General features: G+C 42.6%; 2 protein-coding genes across 2 annotated transcripts; one reads left to right on the top strand and one right to left on the bottom strand.

Annotated features, from left to right (window-relative positions):
* Positions 1-2,093: 2,093 nt before the first annotated feature.
* On the bottom strand, positions 2,094-6,474 carry mgme1 (mitochondrial genome maintenance exonuclease 1). Its single transcript, XM_046357630.1, has 4 exons — positions 5,696-6,474; positions 5,330-5,570; positions 3,801-3,933; positions 2,094-2,976 (listed from the first exon to the last, which is right to left on the bottom strand). Exons 1-4 carry the CDS (start codon positions 6,246-6,248, stop codon positions 2,842-2,844), a joined length of 1,062 nt encoding a protein of 353 aa, XP_046213586.1. The 5' UTR covers positions 6,249-6,474; the 3' UTR covers positions 2,094-2,841.
* Positions 6,475-6,969: 495 nt separating this feature from the next.
* Positions 6,970-25,591, top strand: LOC124040431 (sorting nexin-5-like). Its single transcript, XM_046357629.1, has 13 exons — positions 6,970-7,045; positions 9,557-9,661; positions 10,741-10,851; positions 12,488-12,609; positions 12,779-12,902; positions 13,768-13,863; positions 14,564-14,669; positions 15,084-15,159; positions 15,295-15,334; positions 16,773-16,859; positions 18,650-18,809; positions 19,418-19,503; positions 24,569-25,591. The coding sequence occupies exons 1-13, from the start codon at positions 7,010-7,012 to the stop codon at positions 24,617-24,619; spliced, it is 1,200 nt and encodes a 399-aa protein (XP_046213585.1). The 5' UTR covers positions 6,970-7,009; the 3' UTR covers positions 24,620-25,591.
* The last annotated feature ends 1,111 nt before the right edge of the window (positions 25,592-26,702 follow it).

The raw sequence follows: 26,702 nt of genomic DNA, 5'->3' as shown, positions 1-26,702 counted from the left end.
GACAAAAAAGTCAAGGTATTGGAAGTGGCCATCACAAAGCCCTGACCTCAATCCCATAGACAATTTGTGGGCAAAACTGAAAAAGCCTGTGTGAGCATGGAGGCCTACAAACCTGATTCTGTTACATCAGCCCTGTCAGGAGGAATGGGCCAAAATTCACCCAACTTATTGTGTGAAGCTTGTGTAAGGCTACCCAAGGATAAACTATTTAAAGGCAATGATACCAAATACTAATTGAGTGTATGTAAACTTCTGGCCCACTGGAAATGTGATTCAAGAAATAAAAGCTGAAATAAATCACTCTCCACTATTATTCTGTCACATTCTTAAAATAAAGTGGTGATCCTAACTGACCTAAAACATAATTTTTACGAGGATTATATGTCAGACATGGTGAAAAACTGAGATGAAATGTAATTGGCTAAAGTGTATATAAACTTACAACTTCAACTGAATCTTATCTCAGTTCACTGGTCACGATAACAACACCCACCCGTAGCACACGTTCACCCGGCCACAGCTGCACCAAAATAGCCTCCAACACTCTCCTCAGCAAACTGGATGCAGTCTATCACAGTGCCATCCATTTTCTTACCTAATCACCTTATACCAACCACCACTGCGACCTGTATGCTCTAGTCGGCTGGCACTCGCTACATATTCATCGCCAGACCCACTGGCTCCAGGTCATCTATAAGTCTATGCTAGGCAAAGCTCCGCCTTATCTCAGTTCACTGGTCAGGATAACAACACCCACCCATAGCACATGTTTCCAGCAGGTATATCTCACTGGTCATCCCCAAAGCCAACACCTCCTTTGGCCGCCTTTCCTTCCATTTCTCTGCTGCAAGTGACTGGAACGAATTGCAAAAATCACTGAAGCTGGAGACTCATATCTCCCTCAACAACTTTAGACATCAGCTATCTGACCAGCTAACCAATCGCTGCAGCTGTACATAGTCCATCTGTAAATAGCTGTTGGAGGAAATTATTGTTGAAATGATTAATAATGTATACATTTCAATTAGAACCATTTCTTCTAATTCTATTATGTTATGGTATGAAATGTATGGGCTCTTGGTTAAGCCGTTACTGAAAATGTAAGCAAAACGAATTAATTGTCTGTACCTCTCGGGAAGTTTAAGAGAGAGGGATGACGTATCTTTTCTGACAGATAAGAATGGTCCTTGATGTACCATTTGTGGAGGAGAAAATATCTTTTAGACAGATTGGAATGTCTGGTTTATGAGGGGAGTAGAAAACATCTCCGGACCTAAAAACACTGGGCTATTGTGAGAATTTGAGAGTGTAGGAAACTGATGATGTCATTTTCAGTTTATAACCTGTGGAAATATGTGTATGTGGTTAGTACTCACTCGAATTAAACGCTGTTACCTTGGCTTTTAAGACTGGTCTCAATCTACTTCATGTATAATTAATGAACTTACAAATCATTAATGAATTAGAAATGAGTGCGAATTTGGTTTTGGCTATAAAACATACAGGAATTTAGAAATTCCACGAACCCATCCAATCTACCCATACTGTTTTTACTTACGTTTCTGCTCTTTTGCACACCAGTATCTCTACTTGCACATCATCATCTGCTCATTTATCACTCCAGTGTTAATCTGCTAAATTGTAATTATTTGCTACTATGGCCTATTTATTGCCTACCTCCTCATGCCTTTTGCACACACTGTATATATACTTTATTTTTTCTACTGTGTCATTGACTTGTTTATTGTTTACTCCATGTGTAACTCTGTGTTGTTGTCTGTGTCACACTGCTTTGCTTTATCTTGGCCAGGTCGCAGTTGGTAAATGAGAACTTGTTCTCAACTAGCCTACCTGGTTAAATAAAATAAAAACATATCAACTGTATAGATTAACTTTATATATGATGCTTTTATGTGCATCTTATCAATGCACGTGATTCAAATACCTTTAACACGAGTGAAGATTAAGTTGTGCTTGTGTTTGTCCATGCTCATTTTTAGTGTAAGCTGTGTAGAATACAGTAGTACATTTTTATCAGTGCTGTGTTTAGAGATCTGATTGGTAAATGTTAATTCAATAACTGAAATGGAGGGTGCTTGTTCTTTTAATTTGCTTTATTGTATAAAACTAAAAATAGAAACCATCTCTCTCGTTCACCTTTGTTAGTTGATTGCTGAACTTTTCACAGGCCGATGCTGCCACCTAGTGGTTCGATTTCCTCAGATGTGATGTTTTATACTTTAAAAGCAAAAACAACTCAAAATGTTGTACTGTACAACAATTTAACATTCTCAACACAGTGTAAGTGGTGAATTTTCTAGCTTGAAAACAACCTTGAGGTAACACAGCACTACACTAAAATAAGAAATGTTTTCAAACTTGTCAAGCTCAAAATCGGGCAATTACGCAAAAAGACTGTCATAGGTCAAGGGTAAAACATGCTAAATTGTCTGTTTCTGAGCAGACTGTGACACTCTTTTGTCCAAGTCACCAGTCAAATGTGACAGAGTGTCAGAAAAGACAAGGTACTTTCTGTATCTGGGGGTGAGAGTACTTCTATCTGGGGGTGAGAGTACTTCTATCTGGGGGTGAGAGTACTTCTATCTGGGGGTGAGAGTACTTCTATCTGGGGGTGAGAGTACTTCTATCTGGGGGTGAGAGTACTTCTATCTGGGGGTGAGAGAACTTCTATCTGGGGGTGAGAGAACTTCTATCTGGGGGTGAGAGAACTTCTATCTGGGGGTGAGAGAACTTCTATCTGGGGGTGAGAGTACTTCTATCTGGGGGTGAGAGTACTTCTAGGTCCCATCTGCTACATCAAGCAGCAAGGACACCACTGCTTCACCTCCTCTCGGTGTACTCCTCCAGTCGTACCAGCCATCTCTCCCAGTACTGTAGCACCTGTTCTGAGCTCAGTCGATGAGGATGGGCTGGGGAACCATCTTTATAGGCCACCACGATCAGTCCATTCTCAACCTGCAGAGACAAGGGGGGGAAGGGGGGTAAGCAATGTAGGAAATCAAGCACATAGTTTAGCACGTAGGAAAGAGATATGGTCATGTTTCATGGTCGGAGACAGAGAGAGTCAGTCAGTCCCAATTTGCTCCGTGCCCCTCCCCCTTGGCCCAAACCCTTGCCCCTCCCCCTTGGCCCTAACCCTTGGACGTTTGCAAATCTGTAAGGTGGCAGCCATACTGGAAGTTCTTTCACTACACCTGCTTATACCTACCCAGAACATAAAGAACTGAATGCTCCTTCTCTACACTGCTTATACCTACCCAGAACATAAATAACTGAATGCTCCTTCTCTACACTGCTTATACCTACCCAGAACATAAAGGACTGAATGGTCCTTCTCTACACTGCTTATACCTACCCAGAACATAAATAACTGAATGCTCCTTCTCTACACTGCTTATACCTACCCAGAACATAAAGGACTGAATGCTTCTTCTCTACACTGCTTATACCTACCCAGAACTGGAAATTCCTTCACTGCACCCAGAACTGCAAGCATTGAAGGGTTAGGGCCAAGGAGGAATGGTAGGAAGCGAATTAGAACAGGCTGAGAGAGTATGGTGGTCTCCAGTGGTGTAGTGGAGGGTAAACAAGGGGAAATACCGTTTACGCAGCTTTTGTATTTTGCGTGAGTGATTACCCATCTTCTGCTGAAAAATACATTTTAAGTTCCTGGGAGCGTTACTGTAACTCATCACAAACTGCGGTCAACATTTACCCACCTATTTTTTTATATTTTTTTACCACTACATCACTGGGGGTCTCGCTCAAATCATACCTACCTGGTAGTTGTAGTTCACGTCGTTGTTTAAGGCACCAACGTAGGCTGCCACCTGTAGAGGGTTGTCGTAGGTGTTGCTGAGGAAAGGTTTAGACCTCTCCGATGTCTTCCAATCGATCACACACAGCACACCCCTGAGGAAGGAAGGCTGAGCTTTAGTTTCCCAGAAACAGATTTAAAACTAGTTCAGGGCCCTTCCAATTTAGATTCTCCATTGAGCATGAATGTTTTATAATCCAGGACTAGGCTTTATCTGGCTACCCTACTAGATTACGGAGACATAATTTCTAGATTGGCAGGTAAGGGTGCTCTCGAGCAGCTAGATGTTCTTTACCATTCCACCATCAGATTTGCCACCAATGCTCCTTATAGGACACATCACTGCACTCTATACTCCTCTGTAAACTGGTCATCTCTGTATACATCCACTGGTTGATGCTTATTCTGCCAGTCACATTCTGTTAATTTAAAGGTCCCCAAAGCACACACATCCCTGGGTTGCTCCTCTTTTCAGTTCGCTGCAGCTAGTGACTGGAACGAGCTGCAACAAACACTCAAACTGGACAGTTTTATCTCAATCTCTTCATTCAAAGACTCAATCATGGACACTCTTACTGACAGTTGTGGCGGCTTCACATGATGTATTGTTGGCTCTACAATATTGCTGTTGTCTGTGCCAAATAATGTTTGTACCATGTTTTGTTCTGCTACCATGTTGTGCTGCTGCCATGTTGTTGTCATGTGGTGTTGCTGCCATGCTGTGTTATGTGTTGCTGCCTTGCTGTGTTATGTGTTGCTGCCTTGCTGTGTTATGTGTTGCTGCCATGCTGTGTTATGTGTTGCTGCCTTGCTGTGTTATGTGTTGCTGCCTTGCTGTGTTATGTGTTGCTGCCATGCTGTGTTATGTGTTGCTGCCATGCTGTGTTATGTGTTGCTGCCATGCTGTGTTATGTGTTGCTGCCATGCTGTGTTATGTGTTGCTGCCTTGCTGTGTTATGTGTTGCTGCCATGCTGTGTTATGTGTTGCTGCCATGCTGTGTTATGTGTTGCTGCCATGCTGTGTTGTTGTCTTAGGTCTCTCTTTATGTAGTGCTGTGTTATGTGTTGCTGCCTTGCTGTGTTGTTGTCTTAGGTCTCTCTTTATGTAGTGTTGTGGTCTCCCTTGTCGTGATGTGTTTTGTCCTATATTTTTCTTTGTAATGCCAGCCCCCATCTCCACAGTAGGCCTTTTGTCTAGACCGTCATTGTAAATAAGAATTTGTTCTTAACTGACTGCCTAGTTAAATTAAATTAAATAAATAAAATCACACAAGTGGAGAGAATTAATAAAAGTATGAGTTGGCCAAATAAACTAACAGGTCAGGTAGAGTTTGAGTCGACTACATTGCAGAAAATGAATTACATCAGATTACTACATCATGTGATGTGGTTAGCTGACATGTTGAACACCTATCAAGTTATTGAGAGAGACATCTATTAGTGGTCTGCAATGTAGTCAGCCTGGAACGTGGCCATCATCACCATCCTTACCTGTAGAGAGCCACACAGTCCACAATCCCCAGATAGCCTAGTTTTTCATGTTGTACACGGCTCTCGATGGCTCTCACTCCCCTAACGTCCTCCAGTACATGGCGTACACTTTCCATGTATCCCTCTACCTCCGATGGCATCTCTGGTACCTCCTCAGGATCTTCCCCCGGTACCTCCTTTGTTGTCAACGGGAGAACACTCTCCACGGCCGTATGGAAAAGCTTCCCTTGCCTGAAGAGATCTAACATAGAAACATTTGGTTCATTTGAATGACAGGGTGTGTATCATGTCCTCATTTGTAGAACATTTATATTTTACAGCCTTAAAAAAAAAAAACTTGAGAATCAGAGGGTTCTGCCTACTTACTCTGACTGTATTCCTTAAAGCCATCCTCTCCTAGTTGAGCTATCATCTTCCTCCTCCATCTCTCCAGGTAAAACTTTTGCTCTGGGGACATAGTCTCCTGTAGGATACGGGTCACACTGGGCACTGAGCCCCTGTCCTGACCCCTCGGTAGGATAATTCTGGCTGGAGCCCCTCCAAGCTCAGTTTCGCCAAAATCAAATACCCGGTCTTGGTTGAGCAACGGATGGAGGATTTTAGGCATTTTGGAAGGTGTTGTGTTTCGATTAGATGGTGTTGGCGATTTTATCACAGGTCCGTAGATTTGAACATCTTGCTCCTCTATGATGTCCGGAGTTTGAGCACTGACTCTGTGGGACACAACAGACTTGAAGAGTGAGGAGTAGCGTCCGCTGTCCACGGAACTGTATGGACTGCTTTTCTTGCGAGCTGGAGAGACATTGGACGTGGAGACAGTATTCACGGAGGTCCGGGTACAATGGGAGAAGAGTCCACTGACAACCCTAGATGACTCCCCAACACGCTGGGCACATCTCAACAGCCGATGAAAAAGCATTCCAGCTAGCTAACGTTAAATAAATATATCCGACAATGTCCACTGTGTGCTCTATCTTTGCGTTTGCAGCTAGGTATTTAAAGTGACTCAAGACGGCAACGCCGAAGTTATGCTTTGGTTACATTAAACAATTAATGAAGATAGAAAATAAATAATTAAATTAGATGATAGTCATTACCTCTCCCAAACGTCGCGCCATTTTTGTTACCGGAGAGCGAGAGGTTGCCGGGGCTTGTATTTTTTTCTCACGTAAATCCTGCGTGGGACATGATATAACAAACTACAAGTCCAGAAAATCATTTGAAGGTGTGTCTTTGAAACTGGTCCGTGTTTTCCTGACATGGAACCAAAGTAAACGTTGATATTGTAGCTGGAAACAGCCCCCCCCCCACACACACCAAAAAAAAAGCTTGTTTGAAAAGTGCACATATTCCGTAGCCATATACAGTTCCTTTTTAAAATATGTAATAATTTATGATGTTTAATTGTTGTATCGGTATGTTTTAAATGCCACGTGCGTTGAATCAACAACAACAAAAAGCAACGAACTATTTTGATTGACGTTCAGACACGTTGTCCAATCAAAAACATCAGTGCGAATCAGTGGGCGGGATGTATCTGTTTTGGGACAGTTGGTGCGGGGTGTGTTTTCAGAAGCTAGCTCATATAGATTTGTGGCACACGATCTGTACGTTTTTATTGTATATATATATATATATATATATATATATATATATATATTTATATTTTATATAACAATCATGACATCTACCATTGATGATAGTGACAAAGAAAAGGTAAGTTATGAGTGATATACGTGAATAACGTCTTATCGTTAGCTATTTGGTTAACGAAACGTTAGCTAGCTAGCTAGCTAGCTAGCTGTAGTTAGATAAGACAATTTTAAGGAAGTTTATGAGACGGCTCACTTTCTACAACGGTACGTTATTTAGCTAGCTAATGAACTGAAACACTATCTAACTTAACTATAACGTACATTTTTTTTTTTTAATTGAACCTTTTTATTTAACTAGGCATATCAGTTAATTAATAAGAACAAAGTCTTATTTACAATGACTGGCCTCCCTGCCTTGTTCTGGGGCAGAACGACGACATTTTAATTTGTTTATCTTTTGGTTACTTGGCCAACGCTCTAACCACTAGGCTACCTGCCAACCCATGGTGTGGTAAACCCAGTGGTGTAAAGTTTTAAGTACAAATATTTTAAAGTACTACTTATTAGGCTAGGGTCTATTTTTCTCCACTTTTTTTGGAGGGGGGGGTGTGTATCTGTACTTTACTATTCAAATTTTTGGGAAACGTTTACTTCACTACATTCCTAAAGAGAATAATGTACTTCTTACTCCATACACTTTACTTACCCTGACACCCAAAAGTACTCATTACACTTTGGACGGGAAAATGTTCCAATTCACACACTTATCAAGTGAACATGTGGTCATCCCTACTTCCTCTGTTCTGGTTGACTCACTAATCACACATGTTTCGTTTGTAAATGATGTCTGAGTTTTGGAGCATGCCCCTGGCTGTCAATACAAACTAATTGTGCCGTCTGGTTTACTTACTATAAGGAATTTTAAATGATTTTTTGACTTTTGTTACTTAAGTACATTTTAGCACTTCAATTCACTTCTGATACTTAAATATATTTAAAACCCAAATACTTTTAGAGTTTCTCAAGTAGTATTTAGCTGGGTGACTTTTACCTGAGTCATTTTCTTTTAAGGGATCTTCACTTTTACTCAAGTATGAGAATTGAGTAAGTTTCCCACCACTGCATAAACGTTAGTATTATTAGCAGAGATGGTATAGAAAGCATTCCATTTTCTTTGGTATTGGTCTAGCTAGCTAACGTTAGCTAGCTACTTCATCATTTAATTTCACAATATTATGCATTTATTGTATAGTCACCAATTTAGGCTACTTTAGTTTTGACATAAAATGCTTGATATTGTAGGCTCTCTACAAAAAGCTGGGCTTTTATGGCACAGAGGGCAATGCATTGGCTTCAATAATGTCAGACCAGTCTTGCTGGTTCAATTTCTGCTCCTGCAGTTTCCTCCCAATCACTATATTTGGAATGATATGTGGCTAGATGGCTTTTGATTATTCCAGTATGGTGCACAGACCAATGAGCTAACCATTGCCTTTGGGGGACTTGCAACATGGCACTAACAGCTTACTTTTTGCATTGCAAATTCTTTGGTGCACAATCCATCACAATGTTATGTGCAAAGCATATTGTCCTGGCCCTTGAAGAGAGAACTCGGATGGCTTACATATGGAGTTGCTTGGAATTGGAAAGGCCTGTGGTTTAGTAAAAAAAAAAAAAATCCCTTATTTTTCATTTCCTGTGAGACTTTAAAGAGGAAATAAATTTCCAGTCCTTTGATTTCTGTTGACTTTGCAAAGCTGAGTATCAGAGTTCAGGCAGTGGTATGGTGAAACTACGAATAGGCTGTGGATCATTCACACGGAACTAGCCTGTATCTCTGAATCATAACATCTGGATCAAGTTTATTATCAATGTTTCTCATCAAATTAGATTTCACCCACTCAAACAAAAAACAGTCGTTCAGATGGGAGATATTTAGCCTTGACAACAATAACCATAGGGAGTGGTAAGATGGCACCAACAGATCTGGGACCAGGCTAGTAGAAACGTACACTAGCGGACTCTTGGGAACCCTGACTGACTTGTTTTGGGAAAACAGCTGGAGTTATTCAATCCCAAGTATGAGTCACATATCACAGGACTTTGAATTCAGTGAAGAGTAATGGGAGTTACTGGTAATCCACTCTAAAGTGAAAAAGAGCTTTCGTTTGTCAGGCCTACCCGTATTCACCTCTCCACTCTGTCCTGTACTGTCTAAGGCCACATTCAATAGTGCATGGGTAGTCAACAGTAAGGTTTTCAAGAATGTGTTATGGAGTTTGGACTAGGTAGCCCTGAGACATGGTCCGCTGTAATCTACTCCCATGTCTCATAGGTAGTGTCTAGGACACTTGTTGTCCAGGCCTCACATAGCATAACAGACAGCATTCCCTTCCTGTGAATTCCCTCATCTTGAAATTTTACATTTTTGATTTGACCTTTTTTTTAACCAGGTAAGTCAGTTAAGAACAAATTCTTATTTTCAATGGCAGCCTAGGAACAGTATAGATGAGAGCTATTCAGTTGACTTTCTATCTCACATACAAGCATATATAACATATTTTTACCGATGAATGATTCTGCCAACTGGTAGTTGTGAAACCTTGTCCTTGATTCTGTTCCCCTCTCTTAGGCCCTCTCTGTGTCTGTGGACCTTAACAACGACACCTCTCTACTCATCGACATTCCTGATGCACTCTGCGAACGAGACAAAGTCAAGTTCACTGTCCACACCAAGGTATGTATTAAATACTATTTAACCCTCTTTCTCCCTCAGATTTATTTGATCTGAAGTACACTGAACAAAAAATATAAACGCAACATGCAACAATTTCATACATTTTTACTGCGTTACAGTTCATATGAGAAATTGAAATAAATACATTAGGTCCTAATCTATGGATTTCACGTGACTGGGAATACACATGTGCATTTTTTTGGTCACAGATATATTTTAAAAAATGGGGTGGGGGGTCTTATGATGGACCTCAGGATCTCGTCATGGTGTTTTTGTGCGTTCAAATTGCCATTGATAAAATGCAATTGTGTTCGTTATCCGTACGTTATGTCTGCCCATACCATAACCCCACCTCCACCATGGGGCACTCTGTTCACAACGTTGACATCAGCAAACCCGCTCACCTACACTATGCAATACAAGTGGTCTGCTGTTGAGGCCAGTTGGACTTACTGCTAAATTCTCTAAAATGACGTCCATCACATTTTGAGACACTTGTGGCATTGTGTTGTGTGACAAAACTGCAAAAAAGATAGTGTACTTTTATTGTCCCCAGAATAAGGTGGACCGGTGTATTGTTTAATTAGCTTCTTGATATGTCACACCTGTCAGGTGGATGGATTATTTTGGCAAAGGAGAAATGCTCACTAACAGGGATGTAAACAAATTTGTGTGTAAAATTTTTAGCGAAATTAGTTTTCTTTTGTGTGTGTGTGAATGGAACATTTTAATTTAACTAGACAAGTCAGTTAAGAACAAATTCTTATTGACAATGACGACGCTGGGCCAATTGTGCGCCCACCCTATGGGACTCCAATCATGACCGGTTGTGATAGGGCCTGGAATCGAACCAGGGTCTGTAGTGACACCCCTAGCGCTGAGATGCAGTGCCTTGGCACCACTCGAGAGCCCCATGAACCTTGGGACCAACACATTACATGCTGCTTTCATATTTTTTGTTCTGTGTGCATTTTTTGTTTTGTTGTTAATGCTTTAATTGTTAATTTAATTAATTTAATTGTTATATTTAATGTTAATGTTTAATTGACTTGAATTGTCTTGTCTGTCTGTCTCACCAGACCACCCTGAGCTCCTTTCAGAAGCCAGACTTCTCTGTTCCTAGGCAACATGAGGACTTTATCTGGCTCCATGACGCTCTGGTTGAAACTGAAGACTACGCTGGGCTCATCGTGAGTGCCCTATTAAATCAACCAAACACACACACTGGTTTGAGACTACGCTGGTCTCATTGGGAGTGCCCTGTTAAATCAACCAAACACACACACTGGTTTGAGACTACGCTGGTCTCATTGGGAGTGCCCTATTAAATCAACCAAACACACACACTGGTTTGAGACTACGCTGGTCTCATTGGGAGGGACTTGAGTAGTCTATATCAGTGGTTCTCAACTGGTTTTGCATCAGGACCCAAATTTAAACAGGTCGTAAGTAGTCTGTCTGTCGCGACCCAATATTCACATCGCAATTTTTTTGTTGACAAAATACAATCAGGAAAACTGATGCTATATAGATATTAAATGTAGCAACTATATGACAAGGGAACACAATTCCCACCCCTTTCCTTGTCAATATCCCTGAAGAATGTTTAACCTGCCAAAACACGCTCCTTAACACCCACCCACTTAACCCTGTGTGTGTGTGAAAAAGAAACGTTCCCTTTTCGGGACCCTTTCTTTCATAGATAATTTGTAAAAATCCAAATAACTTCAGATCTTCACGGTCAAGGGTTTGAACACTGTTTCCCATGCTTGTTCAATGAACTATAAACAATTAATGAACATGCACCTGTGGAACGGTCGTTAAGACACTAACAGCTTACAGACAGAAGGCAATTAAGGTCACAATTATGAAAACTTAGGGCACTAAAGAGGCCTTTCTACTGACTATGAAAAACACCAAACCAAAGATGCCCAGGCTCTCTGCTCATCTGTGTGAACGTGCCTTAGGCATGCTGCAAGGAGGCATGAGGACTGTAGATGTGGCCAGGGCAATAATTTGCAATGTCCGTACTGTGAGGCGCCTAAGACAGGACGGACAGCTGATCGTCCTCACAGTGGCAGACCACGTGTAACAACACCTGCACAGTATGGGTACATCTGATCATCACACCTGCGGGACAGGTACACATGTTAAGTTTTCTGAAAATAATCGCAGTTGATCGTGAGAGGACGTTTCTTTTTTTGAGTTATATAATTTTTAATGAAAAATCAAATATTTGTTTTTGTATTTATTTTCATTTTCCATTAAAAAAAATATATATTTTTTGCTCAGGCACTCGTGACCTGTTCAAAGCAGGTCGTGACCCACCAGAATCGCTGGTCTACGAAACACAGGCCACTTATTTATAGTTGACTGTCATGTCACAAGTTCACCGTCTGTCATTACATGTAAATCATAGGAGGTTGGTGGCACCTTAACTGGGGAGGAGGGGCTCGTGGTAATGGCTGAAGTGGAATGGTATCAATAACATCGAACACATGGTTTCTATGGCTTCCATGTGTTTGATGCCATTCCATTCAGTCCGTTCCTAATAATAATAATAATATTAATAATAATAATAATAATAGAGCCGTCCTCCCCTCAGCAACCTCCACTGATAAATGTTATTTGATGAAGGGGAAAGTGCAGAGGACTCTAGTGTCTGCTCACGTGATTTTAATAGCATCGACTCTATCAACTGAGTTTTTATTATTACAGCTCTGCGTACAGGAATTATGTCTGTGGGTGGTAGGAGGTTGCTGGTAGCTGGTGTAAGAAATCTTACCAGAAACCTCATCCACTCGCCTCTCCTCTCTATCTGTCCAGATCCCTCCAGCGCCCCCGAAGCCAGACTTTGAGAGCCCCAGGGAGAAGATGCATAAACTGGGCGAGGGAGAAGCCACCATGACCAAGGAGGAATACACCAAGATGAAGCAGGAGTTGGAGGCGTGAGTTTCCACCCTTGTCATTGTGTCCAAAGCTTAATTGGCACATTTAAAAATATATACATTTGTTTCTCTTGAAGCTTGTGCTTAATGATTCCTGTGTGGAAGGTTCTGGTGAACGGTCTGTGAGCTCTGTCAGTTAGTAATTGTCTGTCTACCGTCTCTCTTCCAGTGAGTACCTGGCTGTTTTCAAGAAGACTGTTCAAGTCCACGAAGTATTTCTGCAGCGTCTATCTTCTCACCCCATCCTGAGCAAGGACAGAAACTTCCAGATATTCCTGGAGTATGACCAGGATGTGAGTTTGACACTTGGAGAAGGAAACCAAGAAAACAAGACTGTGTACTCGTTCATTAGAGCATACCGTAGCAAAAACATTTTGCAATGGAAAAGGAATGTTCTGTTATTTGACAGTTCAGATAGTACCTCTGTTTTTGAGTCATTTTCTTCCATGTTGTGCCGACTGAACACTACTCTCTGGTCAGTACTGTAGGAGGGAGGGGGAGACTGTAGTGTAGGAGGGGAGACTGTAGTGTAGGAGGGGGAGACTGTAGTGTAGGAGGGGGAGACTGTAGTGTAGGAGGGGGAGACTGTAGTGTAGGAGGGGGAGACTGTAGTGTAGGAGGGGGAGACTGTAGTGTAGGAGGGGAGACTGTAGTGTAGGAGGGGAGACTGTAGTGTAGGAGGGGGCGGTACTGTAGGAGGGGGGCGGCGGTACTGTAGGGGGGAGGGGGGCGGTACTGTAGGGGGGGGGGGGAGACGGTACTGTAGGGGGAGACAGGGACGGTACTGTAGGAGGGGGCGGTACTGTAGGGGGAGACAGGGACGGTACTGTAGGAGGGGGAGACGGACGGTACTGTAGGAGGGGGAGACGGTACTGTAGGGGGGGGGTACTGTAGGCGGGAGAGATGGGGGAGTAGGGAGAGGTGCATTCTCTCTGTCAGGGGAGCTGTTAGTCAACTAGGTGTCAGCTGAGATGGTTTTGTTTGTGTGACACTTATTGCTGAATCCTCTTCATTCCTATTTGGAACAAAAAAAGGCTCCACAAGAGGGACTTTGCGGTTCACGTAATCAATGTTACTTTGCGAACTTGTACTGTGGTGTCATTAGCTGAGTCATGTCTCCGAGTAAGCCCTTTCCCTTCCTGTGATTGGTCCGTGTAGCTGAGCGTACGGAGGAAAAATGCCAAGGAGACGTTTGGGAGTTTCTTTAAGAACATGGTGAAGAGTGCTGATGAGGTCATCATCTCAGGGATAAAGGTGGGTGTGGCCTCCTCATATCATACAATAGCTCTGTTTCGAGCGCATCAAATCCATGATGCGTTGTGGGTAAATGCTGACTGACCGATCTACAGATAGTAATGAGTAGTTATTTTTCAACGTAAGGTGTATTGTAGCAGTCGCCTGCACTATTGGCTTCAATGTCAAACAAGCCCAATGCTTTTACTGTGGATTTACGTGGAAATCCATTTTGTGAGGTCGGCTATGCATTTAAAAACTAGATAGAGGAAAACCATACAATGCATTACAGCAGCAGACTCAAAGAACGAGACACGGAACGTCACGGTTCAGCCGAGCAGGGCCCTTCATATCCACAATGAAGATATGACATTGTATGTGTGGCTGTATCTTAGGCAGAAGGTTGGAACTTTTTGTTCTGAACAGAACCACTTTTTCTTCTTTTTTTTCGACCAGAAAAATAAAGTTGTGAACTGGTTCCAACCAAAACAAAGGAAGTCTAAACAGGATTTTCAGCTTGCAGGCAGATGCTGGAATACGTTTCTGAGTGACAGTGAGGGCTTTGCATAGGCTCTTTGTTTCCATTTCTTATGTGGAACTACATGCTTTTAAAATAACGGTTCTGTTCTAGAACAGTATTGATCACTTTCTTTCCGGGGTTCCGTTTGTCTGTTCCCTGAACCAGTTCCAATCCTTGCTTTTGAAATAATTTTTCTTGCAGGAAGTAGATGATTTCTTTGAGCAGGAGAAGACCTTCCTGCTTGATTATTCGTCCAAGATCAAAGAATCCACTGCCAGGGCGGAGAAGATGACCCGCTCCCACAAAAGTAGGACTATGATAACAACACCAACAAACATCTGTTGTCAAATATGAATAGGAAATATCTCTTTGCTTTCTTGTTATTGATAAGAACAACCCCCCCCCCCCATTTATTTTTATAAACCTCATTTTATTACATCAGCAGTTGTCACAAAGTGCTTTTAAAGATACACAGTCTAAAACCCCAAAGAACAAGGCTGAGGGGTGCCCTGTTCTCTTCTGGCTGTACCGGGTAGAGCGGAACCAGGCTCAGAGGGGTGGCCTGTCCTCTTCTGGCTGTACCGTGTCGAGATTTAAGAGTACATGATAGGTTTAAGAAGTTCTAACATTCATAGATGACCAACAGGATATGTGGTGCAACTTCTTCCACTATGTTATCCATACTGGGTGTTGATTATCTTGTTTTCTCTCTTTGTTTCAGATGTTGCTGATGATTACATTCACATCTCTTCTACTTTGAGCAGTCTCTCTGTCGATGACAACACAGCACTTAAAAAGTGAGTAAACAATATAAATGTATTACAGCGTGGGGACGTCGTTACCTCAAGCCAACAACCCCAGTATCAGAAGGAGAAAACAAATGAAAAAATAAAGTTTGCTCAACTATTTATAGGTTTGTGTGTTCCCTTCAGGCACTTTGAGAAGTTATCTGACCTGTTTGAGAAACTCCGGGTAAGAACCACAGTGCTGATCTTCTGCACTCCTCCTCAACTATTGTCCATTTTCATCAAAATTAATTTTGTGAAGTCAGCAATACATTTACAAACACTTGTGTTTTGCTTTTGAGTTGTGTGTATTTCACTTTGTTTTATTTATATATATATATATATATATATGTGTGTGTGTGTGTGTGTGTGTATATATATATGTGTGTGTGTGTGTGTGTGTATATATATATATGTGTGTGTGTGTGTGTGTGTGTGTGTATATATATATATATATGTGTGTATATATATATATATATATATATATGTGTGTGTATATATATATATATATATATATATATATATATATATATATATATATGTGTGTGTGTGTGTATATATATATATATATATATATATATATATATATATATGTGTATGTATATATATATATATATATATATATGTGTGTATGTATGTATATATACACACATATACACATTATATATATATAATGTGTGTATGTGTATGTATATATACATATATACACACATACATACACGTATATATATACACATACACACATTATATATATATATATACACATACACACATTATATATATATGTGTATGTATGCGTATGTGTGTATATATGTGTATATATATGTATATGTATATGTGTGTAACATGTGAAGTGATTAGTCATCTAGCAGATGCTCTTATCCAGAGTGACTTCAAGTTAGTGTATTCGTCTTCAGATATCTAGGTGAGACAACCACATTTCTCAGTCATAGGAAGTACATTTTTCCTCAAAGTAGCCATCGGCTAGGAATGAGAAGTCAAGTGTGAGTGTTAGTTCACGAAAGGCTAAGGTGTTATTTTGTATGTGTCTGACCATGGTGGTAGTGTCCCATCTCAAATCAAACTGTACCTGTCACGGGCTTCTTAACAACAGGTGTAGACTAACAGGGCAATGCTTAATTACAGGCCCTTCACAACAATGCAGAGAGAAATAATGGAAAGATAACAACATGAGGAATAAATACACAATGCGTAATGATAACTTGGCAATATACCCAGGGTACCAGTACAGAGTCCATTTGCAGGGGTACGAGGTCATTGATGTTAAATGTACATATAGCCAGGTGTAAAGTGACTAGACACGCAGGATAGATAATAGACAGTAGCAGCAGTGTATTTGATGTGTTAAAAAAAAAAGTTAAAAAGAGGGTCAGTGTAGATAACCAATAGCTACCCGGACTAACTATCTAACTGGCAGTCTTATAACGGGGGTTAGAAGCTGTTCAGGGTCCTGTTGGTTCCAGAGCTGGGCCTGTGATGTCATAGAACACAGATTTTTATTTATGACATCACTCTACCCTCCACTTTCTTCTGGCGTGACCAGGTGGAGAGAGATGTATAAATAGAAATCTGTGTTCTGTCTGTCCGTCTGGTCCTGCCTGTAGAAAGTGGAGGGTAGAGTGGCGTCGGACCAGGAGCTGAAGCTCACAGAGCTGCTACGCTACTACATGAGGGACATCCAGGCAGCCAAGGTGAGCCACCTCTAGTCTGCCAGTCTGTTTCTCTCTCCAAAACCCCGATGAGCTTCTATTGACCGTTGGTATGAGATCCATCCAACTGTTGGTGCAACATCCACGAACACCAGGGTGCTGGAGTTTATTTCATTCTATTGAATAGTTTTATTCTAAATGCACCTGGAAACGTGATAGGCGTGCGTTATACTTATATTACCTGGAAACGTGATAGGCGTGCGTGTTACTTATATTACCTGGAAACGTGATAGGCGTGCGTTATACTTATATTACCTGGAAACGTGATAGGTGTGCGTGTTACTTATATTACCTGGAAACGTGATAGGTGTGCGTGTTACTTATATTACCTGGAAACGTGATAGGCGTGCATTATACTTATATTACCTGGAAACGTGATAGGCGTGCGTTATACTTATATTACCTGGAAACGTGATAGGTGTGCGTGTTACTTATATTACCTGGAAACGTGATAGGCGTGCATTATACTTATATTACCTGGAAACGTGATAGGCGTGCGTGTTACTTATATTACCTGGAAACGTGATAGGCGTGCATTATACTTATATTACCTGGAAACGTGATAGGTGTGCGTGTTACTTATATTACCTGGAAACGTGATAGGTGTGCGTGTTACTTATATTACCTGGAAACGTGATAGGTGTGCGTGTTACTTATATTACCTGGAAACGTGATAGGTGTGCGTGTTACTTATATTACTTATTTCACGGACAAGAAAATAACAAGCTTATTGTCACCACATATAGAAAACCACTAGATCAGTGATGTTTCTGCTTATAACCATAAGTTAAGTATAGAAATCCTAAGATGTGTCAAATAAATAAAAGCTCAGGACTCCAGCTATGCATTTGGTTTGTAAACTTGCTAGCGAAGTGGCTCGATGTCAAGATCCATCTTCTTGGTCACAGCAGAGACATTCAACCCCCTCCGGGATCAACATCTCTATTGCGTAATGTTTTTTTTACGTCCCAAAAATAATAATTAAAAAAACAAACATTTGTACTGAAATAAATCCCTGTTGTGTGCACATTCGGTAATACCATCAACCCCGGTATGGCACAGAAACGGTATGAACATCTGGATACCACCCTATTTGTGTGTGTGTGTGTGTGTGTGTGTGTGTGTGTGTGTGTGTGTGTGTGTGTGTGTGTGTGTGTGTGTGTGTGTGTGTGTGGACCTGTTGCACAGACGGGCCAGGACCCAGGCAGACTATGAGAACAGTAGCAAGGCTCTGGATAACCACCCGACCCTATTAACGTGTGTGTGTCAGGACCTGTTGCACAGACGGGCCAGGACCCAGGCAGACTATGAGAACAGTAACAAGGCTCTGGATAACCACCCGACCCTATTAACGTGTGTGTGTGTGTCAGGACCTGTTGTACAGACGGGCCAGGACCCAGGCAGACTATGAGAACAGTAACAAGGCTCTGGATAACCACCCGACCCTATTAACGTGTGTGTGTCAGGACCTGTTGTACAGACGGGCCAGGACCCAGGCAGACTATGAGAACAGTAACAAGGCTCTGGATAACCACCCGACCCTATTAACGTGTGTGTGTGTGTGTCAGGACCTGTTGTACAGACGGGCCAGGACCCAGGCAGACTATGAGAACAGTAACAAGGCTCTGGATAACCACCCGACCCTATTAACGTGTGTGTGTGTGTGTGTCAGGACCTGTTGCACAGACGGGCCAGGACCCAGGCAGACTATGAGAACAGTAACAAGGCTCTGGATAACCACCCGACCCTATTAACGTGTGTGTGTGTGTCAGGACCTGTTGTACAGACGGGCCAGGACCCAGGCAGACTATGAGAACAGTAACAAGGCTCTGGATAAGGCCCGGCTGAAGAGTAAAGCTGTTGCTGCAGCGGAGGACCAACAACAACAGTGTCTGCAGAGGTTTAACAAGCTTTCTGAGTCGGGAAAAAGAGGTGTGTGTTTTTAATTTTACCTTTATTTAACCAGGCAAGTCGTTTAAGAACAATTTATTATTTTCAATGACTGCCTAGGAACAGTGGGTTAACTGCCTGTTCAGGGGCAGAACGACAAATTTGTACCTTGTCAGCTCGGGGGTTTGAACTTGCAACCTTCTGGTTACAAGTCCAATGCTCTAACCACTAGGCTACGCTGTGTGTGTGTGTGTGTGTGTGTGTGTGTGTGTGTGTGTGTGTGTGTGTGTGTGTGTGTGTGTGTGTGTGTGTGTGTGTGTGTGTGTGTGTGTGTGTGTGTGTGTGTGTGTGTGTGTGTGTGTGTGTGTGTGTGTGTGTGTGTGTGTGTGTGTGTGTAGCCTGTCCTATGCTTCCCAGTGGAAACTGTTCCTTTTTATTTCGTCTATTTTATTTATTTTTAAATCAAAGGTCCTTTTTAGGGAGCATGTGAACACAGACATTTCGCTTTTCACCTAGTGGAGTTCTGCTAGGAGCAAACTGAACCTTATGTATTCAGATGCCTTTTTACACAGTGTGGCTGTATGTTTGGGGCAAACACGTTGTAACGTAATCCAGTACAGTGAGTTAACAGCATGCTGTTCTCTTCGCAGAGCTGACCAGTTTTAAGGGCAGGAGAGTGGTGGCTTTCCGGAAGAATCTAATAGAGATGGCTGAGCTGGAGATTAAGCATGCTAAGGTGGGTTAGACTGGAGACTCATTGTCCTTTTTTCTTTCTGTATTTTATATGTATTGGGGAGAGAGCGACTCATTCCCACATTATTGTGTGTGTGTGTGTGTGTGTGTGTGTGTGTGTGTGTGTGTATATACAGTTGAAGTCGTAAGTTTACATTTACATTTTACATTTAAGTCATTTAGCAGACGCTCTTATCCAGAGCGATTTACAAATTGGTGCATTCACCTTATGACATCCAGTGGAACAGCCACTTTACAATAGTGCATCTAAATATTTTAAGGGGGGGAGGGGGTGAGAAGGATTACTTTATCCTATCCTAAGTATTCCTTAAAGAGGTGGGGTTTCAGGTGTCTCCGGAAGGTGGTGATTGACTCCGCTGTCCTGGCGTCGTGAGGGAGTTTGTTCCACCATTGGGGAGCCAGAGCAGCGAACAGTTTTGACTGGGCTGAGCGGGAACTGTACTTCCTCAGTGGTAGGGAGACGAGCAGGCCAGAGGTGGATCGCAGTGCCCTTATTTGGGTGTAGGGCCTGATCAGAGCCTGGAGGTACTGAGGTGCCGTTCCCCTCACAGCTCCGTAGGCAAGCACCATGGTCTTGTAGCGGATGCGAGCTTCAACTGGAAGCCAGTGGAGAGAGCGGAGGAGCGGGGTGACGTCCTTGAGAGAACTTGGGAAGGTTGAACACTAGACGGGCTGGGTTGGATGAGTTGTAGGGGCTTTTAATGGCACAGGCAGGGAGCCCAGCCAACAGCATTGCAGTAATCCAGACGGGAGATGACAAGTGCCACTGTGCCGAGCGGATGACGGCGTTCTGGATGAGTTGTTTTGCTTCCTGTGTGATCAAATCATGGAACAGTACCGTCAGCTTGAGGTGGTGAGTTAGTTGCAGACGCCAAGAAGATTAATTGTCTGTCCAGGATAGGAGAGACCACAGAGCCAAACTTGGTGTTCGAGAATAGGAGAGGGCCTAGAACAGAGCCCTCAGTGGTGAGAGGAGGACAGATTCTCGCCATGGACCTGTCAGGTGTCAACCAGAGATGCCCAACTCGGAGAGGGTGGAGAGGAGATCATGGTTCACGGGCAGGTCTTGAGAGCCCCTGATACAGGAAGAGCAGTCTCAGTTGAATGACTAGTTGGGTTCAGGTCATTCTGAGAGAGTGGTCATTGTCATTTTGCCAGACATTTCACCTGGATTTTTGTCTGATGATTAGCAATGATAGGAGGTGGCAAAGACCATGTGAGGTTTTAGAATCAGGAGATAGTCCAGACTTGGTGTTCGAAATGGTCTCATTCGGCCACGCCACCTGGGGAGAAAGACATTATTGTGTGTGTAGAGAGGAGGGAGCGAAAGGATGCCAGGTCCGCAGTTTTCCTCCATTTCCGCTGATGTATATAGCCGGCCAGTTGAAGGTGAGGGAGGCAGAATCAGGAGATAGGTTGGAGAAGGTTTGAGTAGCGGGGGGAGAGAGAGCGAAGGTTGGGAGTTTAGTTGCAATGAGGTTAGTGGAAGAACATACTACTTGGGTTGGTGTCATTAAAACCCTGACCAGAAGCTCTCGGGGTGTCCGGAACACGTGGGCGGACGAAGAGAGAGCAGTAGGAGTAGCAGTGTTATCTGTGGTGATCCATGTTTCTGTCAGTGCCAAGAAGTCGAGGGATTTTTCACCAGATTAGGGTGGCAGCGGCCACACGGTGTGCGTTTGTTGTATGTGCTAATCATGTTTAGAATCTTAAAGTGGCTGCGTTGTTGACTTTGTAGGCTAGCTGGCAGTGGCTGCGTTGTTGACACTACATATCCATTTTTCACTATTCACCAGAGTCTCCTACGTTAAGGACGACAAATAGCTGGCTAGCTAACCTCGGTAAATTAAGATAATCACTCTAAGACTACAGCTCTAAACTACACAATTATCTTGGATACGTAGACAGCAAAGACAACTATGTAGCTAGCTAACACTACACTAATCAAGTCGTTCAGTTGAGTGTAATAGTTTCAAGTGCTATTTCGGTGGACGTTTGCTAGCTGGCTAGCTGCTGGGCAGATACAGTTTACATACACTTGGGTTGGTGTCATTAAAACCCATTTTTCAACCACTCCGCAAATTTTTTGTGAACAAACTATAGTTTTGGAAAGTCTGTTAGGAAATCTACTTTGTGCATGACACAAGTCATTTTTCCTACAATTGTTTACAGACAGATTATTTCACTTATAATTCACTATCACAATTCCAGTGGGTCAGAAGTTTACATACACTAAGTTGACTGTGTCTTTAAACAGCTTGGAAAATTCCAGAAAATGTCATGGCTTTAGAAGCTTCTGATAGGCTAATAATTTGAGTCAATTGAAGGTGTACCTGTGGATGTATTTCAAGGCCTAACTTTAAACTCAGTGCCTCTTTGCTTGACATCATGGGAAAATCAAAGGAACTCAGTCAAGACCTCAGAAAAAAAATGTAGACCTCCACAAGTCTGGTTCATACTTGGGAGCAATTTCCCTACGCCTGAAGGTACCACATTCATCTGTACCAACAATATTACGCAAGTATAAACACCATGGGACCACGTAGCCGTCATACCACTCATGAAGGAGATGCGTTCTGTCTCCTAGAGATGAACGCACTTTGGTGCGAAAAGTGCAAATCAATCCCAGAACAACAGTAAAGGACCTTGTGAAGATGCTGTAGGAAACGGGTACAAAAGTATCTATATCCACAGTGAAACGAGTCCTATATCGACATAACCTGAAAGGCCGCTCAGCAAGGAAGAAGCCACTGTTCCATATCTGCCATAAAAAAAGCCAGACTACAGTTTGCAACTGCACATGGGGATAAAGATCATACTTTTTGGAGAAATGTCCTCTGGTCTGATGAAACAAAAATAGAACTGTTTGGCCATAATGACCATCGTTATGTTTGGAGGGAAAAGGGGAGGCTTGCAAGCCAAAGAACACCATCCCAATCGTGAAGCACGGGGGTGGCAGCACCATGTTGTGGGGGTGCTTTGCTGCAGGAGGGACTGGTGCACCTCACAAAATAGATGGCATCATGAGGCAGGAAAAGTACGTGGATATATTGAGGCAACATCTCAAGACATCAGTCAGGAAGGTAAAGCTTGGTCGCAAATGGGTCTTCCAAATGGACAATGACACCCCCAGCATACTTCCAAAGTTATGGCTTAAGGGCAACAAAGTCAAGGTATTGGAGTGGCCATCACAAAGCCCTGACCTCAATCCTATAGAACATTTGTAGGCAGAACTGAAAAAGCCTGTGCGTGCAAGGAGGCCTATAAACCTGAATCAGTTACACCAGCTCTATCAGGACGAATGGGCCAAAATTCACCCAACTTATTGTGGGAAGCTTGTGGAAGTCTACCAGAAATGTTTGACCCAAGTTAAACAATTTAAAGGCAGTGCTACTAAATACTAATTGAGTGGATGTAAAACTTCTGACTCATTGGGAATGTGATGAAATAAATTAAAGCTTAAATAAATCATTCTCTCTACTATTATTCTAACATTTTACATTCTTAAAATAAAGTGGTGATCCTAACTGACCTAAAACAGGGATGTTTTTTTTCTAGGATTTAAATGTCAGAAATTGTGAAACCGAGTTTAAATGTATTTGGCTATGTAAACTTCCGACTTCAACTATTTGAATGTGCACGCTACAGGTGGCTTTACCTGCTAGACCAGGCCCAAGCACAACACGACATTGTTGTTGGGAAACGGGATACCTCGTGAGTTGCACAACTGAATGCATTCAATTCGAAATGTCTTCCTCATTTAACCCTCTGAATCATAGAGGTGTCGGGGGGACTGCGTGAATCCATGTACACGTCAGCGCCATCCAAGGAGCAGTTGTTGTTGGGGGTCAACTGCCTTTACATTTAACATTTAAGTCATTTAGCAGATGCTCTTATCCAGAGCGACTTACAAATTGGCCTTGCTAGAGGTTCATGTTATGTGGCAGTGATTTAGGCTTGTGCGGTATACCGTGTATATACCATATTCTGGGGATTTGGGAAGAGACATGGGATGGTTTTTCCAATACTGTTGAAACTATTTATCTTGACGTTTTTTTTTTTAATTACGTTTTGAATATTTTATAGCTATTTTTTTTAAAGTAAATGCAGTACCTGCAGTAAACTTGTGCAATAGGTTAGGAGATAAAAGATCTTTGTTCTTCTTCATTTTCACCTGTCACATGATATTTTTTATTTTTTGATTTATGAAGCTTCCTGGTAGTTTCCAATCACGTGTTATTTGCTGACAAGCACACAACGACAAGAGACCTGAGCCGTGTGAGTCACTCACTGTTGTGCATCATGCTCCAGGTGATCTAGTTACGGTAGGGAATTCACAACTAGAGACCTGAGCCTTGTGAGTCACTCACTGTTGTGCATCATGCTCCAGGTGATCTAGTTACGGTAGGGAATTCACAACTAGAGACCTGAGCCTTGTGAGTCACTCACTGTTGTGCATCATGCTCCAGGTGATCTAGTTACGGTAGGGAATTCACTACTAAATGTTTGCCAGTTAGATATCTGCCAACTATTAAGTTCACTGTTGTAACATGTGATAAATGTTCAGCAGTTTGGCTTGCTAATTTAGTAGCTAGTTCGCTTCTTGCAAAATCAAGCTTTGCTTGCTAACACCAGAGAATCCACTCCTGGATCAAGAGCTGTGTAATATTTGTTATGTGGGTGCAGCGAACTGTGAGTAGCATTTTTTAGTTGTTTAGGTCCGAGACTATTAAATGTTTACAATGCGCTCGTTAGCATTTTGTTTGGATGGGATATTAAAAACATGTAATTTATGGGATTTTACATGTACTTGTTAGCATTGATAACCTTCGTTTTACACAGTCTCAGTGGGGTTTGAAAACAGCGGTTCAGTGCCGGTATTACCGAATACCCCGGGTATGGCACAAAGTCAGTATGACAGTCCACCCAAGCCTAGTCGTGGTTGACGTTATGTGGTCGTGATGTGTATATATTGTGCCGTAATCCTTGTGAAATGCCTGTTGTTATGGATATGATACTGATGTCTCTGTTCTCTCTCCTTACAACAGAACAACATGTCTCTGCTGCAGGACTGCATTGAGCTTTTCAAGAGCAGCTGAGCCACTGGTCTCTTACCAACCCTCCCAGACCACTGACCAGCTGGGCTTGGCGCCAGTCTGTTTCTGCTCTCTTGCCTACTCCTTATGGAATCGTTGTGCAAAACCGTGACTGGAGTAGGAGAAAATCACAAACTGGATCTGGGACCAGGATACTGACCAGCAGGCTTTGAGAAGGGAACCTGGATACCCCTCCTCTCCACCCCACATGTGTCAAACTCATTCCACGATGGATTTTCGCTCCACCCTTGTACTTGATTGATGAATTAAGGTCACTAATTAGTAAAGAACTCTCCTCACCTGGATGTCTAGAGCTTCATTGAAAGGAAAAAACAAAAACCCTTGGCCGCTTGGCCCTCGGTGGAATGAGTTTGACACCCCTCTACTCCTGGGGGAACCTGGATACCCAATGCCCTATACCCTCTTCCTCCAGGGGAACTTGGGTCGTGTTCATTAGGTCACACATTTGAAAAACTTCCCTTTGCAACGGGAAAACATTTTTTTTTTTTTTGGACAAGATAGTTCCTCCCCCGTTTCACTCATTTGCGGGGAGTTTTGTGCCTTGAACCTGATCCTGGATACTCCCTTCCTCCATCCCAAAAATGCCACTTCAGAAACCTGCATGTGTCTGTTATGACTGTTTTCTGCCTGGATGTTTAGTCTCTGTCCACCTGCCCCTCCGTGTCTCCTTCTACCCCCTCCGTGTCCCATGGAACACTCCCCCTTTAGTGATGACAGCATTCCAGAACAGGGAGAATCCAGCATCCTGTCCACCTGCCCCTCCATGTCTCCTTCTACCCCCTCCGTGTCCCATGGAACACTCCCCCTTTAGTGATGACAGCATTCCAGAACAGGGAGAATCCAGCATCCTGTCCACCTGCCCCTCCATGTCTCCTTCTACCCCTTCCGTGTCCCATGGAACACTCCCCCTTTAGTGATGACAGCATTCCAGAACAGGGAGAATCCAGCATCCTGTCCACCTGCCCCTCCGTGTCTCCTTCTACCCCCTCCGTTTCCCATGGAACACTCCCCCTTTAGTGATGACGGCATTCCAGAACGGGGAGAATCCAGCATCCTGCACCATCGTCTGACCTTTCTCCTCCCATCTGTTTTTCACTCGTGGGTTATCTGACTCGTGGGTTATCTGACTCGTGGGTTATCTGACTCGTGGGTTATCTGACTCGTGGGTTATCTGACTCGTGGGTTATCTGACTCGTGGGTTATCTGACTCGTGGGTTATCTGACTCGTGGGTTATCTGACTCGTGGGTTATCTGACTGGATTACGCTTGTTCTTGTGTTGGATTCTCTATTTTTTAATAATGGACTTTTTTTTCCGGATTATGATCATGTTTCTAATTGTTTTGGTTGCTTTTCAAGGCACGTGCCTACTAACCCTGTTACACCCCTCACTTGTACATATAAAGAAAGACAGAATTGAGGTTGAATTTGGTCCTAGCATAACAGTGAAACTAGGCAGAGTGGAGTCACAGTAATCTGGTGTTTTTTAATGGTGCATGCATTAGCTAGCTATAATGGAATAGTTTGGTTTTCTCATTGCAACGCCACTTTAAACCATTCTCTAATACCAGTCTGAAGAGTGACTGCTGAGCTCAGCTGCTGCCTCTCTGGTTTGTAATGGAACAGTTTACAGGATCCTTTTTAGGCCACGCTGTAGCAAAAATGTTTTACAATGGAAAACTTAAACAATCGTTTCTTATTGGACAAGTTCAGATGGTCCCTCCTTTTTTTTCAGTTTTGGTACCTTAGTGAATAGGACCCAGATGGGAGCAACTGCTTACAAAGAGTATATAAAGTGGATGGAAAGTGCCTACATAAAGGTTATTGTAACTGTGTCCCGATTGTCCACCCTTGTGCCAATGTCTGCATTTGCACAGTCCCGTCATGGATTTAAAAGCATTCGGTTGATGAAAGCATTGGCTGAAGGGAGTTTCCACCATTTTGTTAAATGGTTTGACGGTGGAGTCTGGAAATGCTCCCTTTGGGAGAAGGGTGGAGAATTGGGACTTGGCCTAATACTCTCTTTTTCCATTACCATACTTTTGATATCTGGCTGGGTTGAACTCG

The sequence above is a fragment of the Oncorhynchus gorbuscha genome, linkage group LG07, assembly GCF_021184085.1.
Source record: "Oncorhynchus gorbuscha isolate QuinsamMale2020 ecotype Even-year linkage group LG07, OgorEven_v1.0, whole genome shotgun sequence".
Taxonomy (NCBI): domain Eukaryota; kingdom Metazoa; phylum Chordata; class Actinopteri; order Salmoniformes; family Salmonidae; genus Oncorhynchus; species Oncorhynchus gorbuscha.
The sequence above is the reverse complement of the archived record's forward strand: the minus strand, read 5'-3'. Positions and strand labels throughout refer to the sequence as shown.

Excerpts from the sequence above, each read along its gene's own strand:
- mgme1 (XM_046357630.1), bottom strand. The coding sequence starts at position 6,248 with ATGCTTTTTCATCGGCTGTTGAGATGTGCCCAGCGTGTTGGGGAGTCA. Across the intron at positions 5,571-5,695 it reads CTTTAAGGAATACAGTCAGA|ATCTCTTCAGGCAAGGGAAG; the intron begins GTAAGTAGGCAG and ends TTTCTATGTTAG. Across the intron at positions 3,934-5,329 it reads GACTGTGTGGCTCTCTACAG|GGGTGTGCTGTGTGTGATCG; the intron begins GTAAGGATGGTG and ends TTCCTTCCTCAG.
- LOC124040431 (XM_046357629.1), top strand. The coding sequence starts at position 7,010 with ATGACATCTACCATTGATGATAGTGACAAAGAAAAG. Across the intron at positions 12,610-12,778 it reads ATGAAGCAGGAGTTGGAGGC|TGAGTACCTGGCTGTTTTCA; the intron begins GTGAGTTTCCAC and ends TCTCTCTTCCAG. Across the intron at positions 14,670-15,083 it reads GATGACCCGCTCCCACAAAA|ATGTTGCTGATGATTACATT; the intron begins GTAGGACTATGA and ends TCTTTGTTTCAG.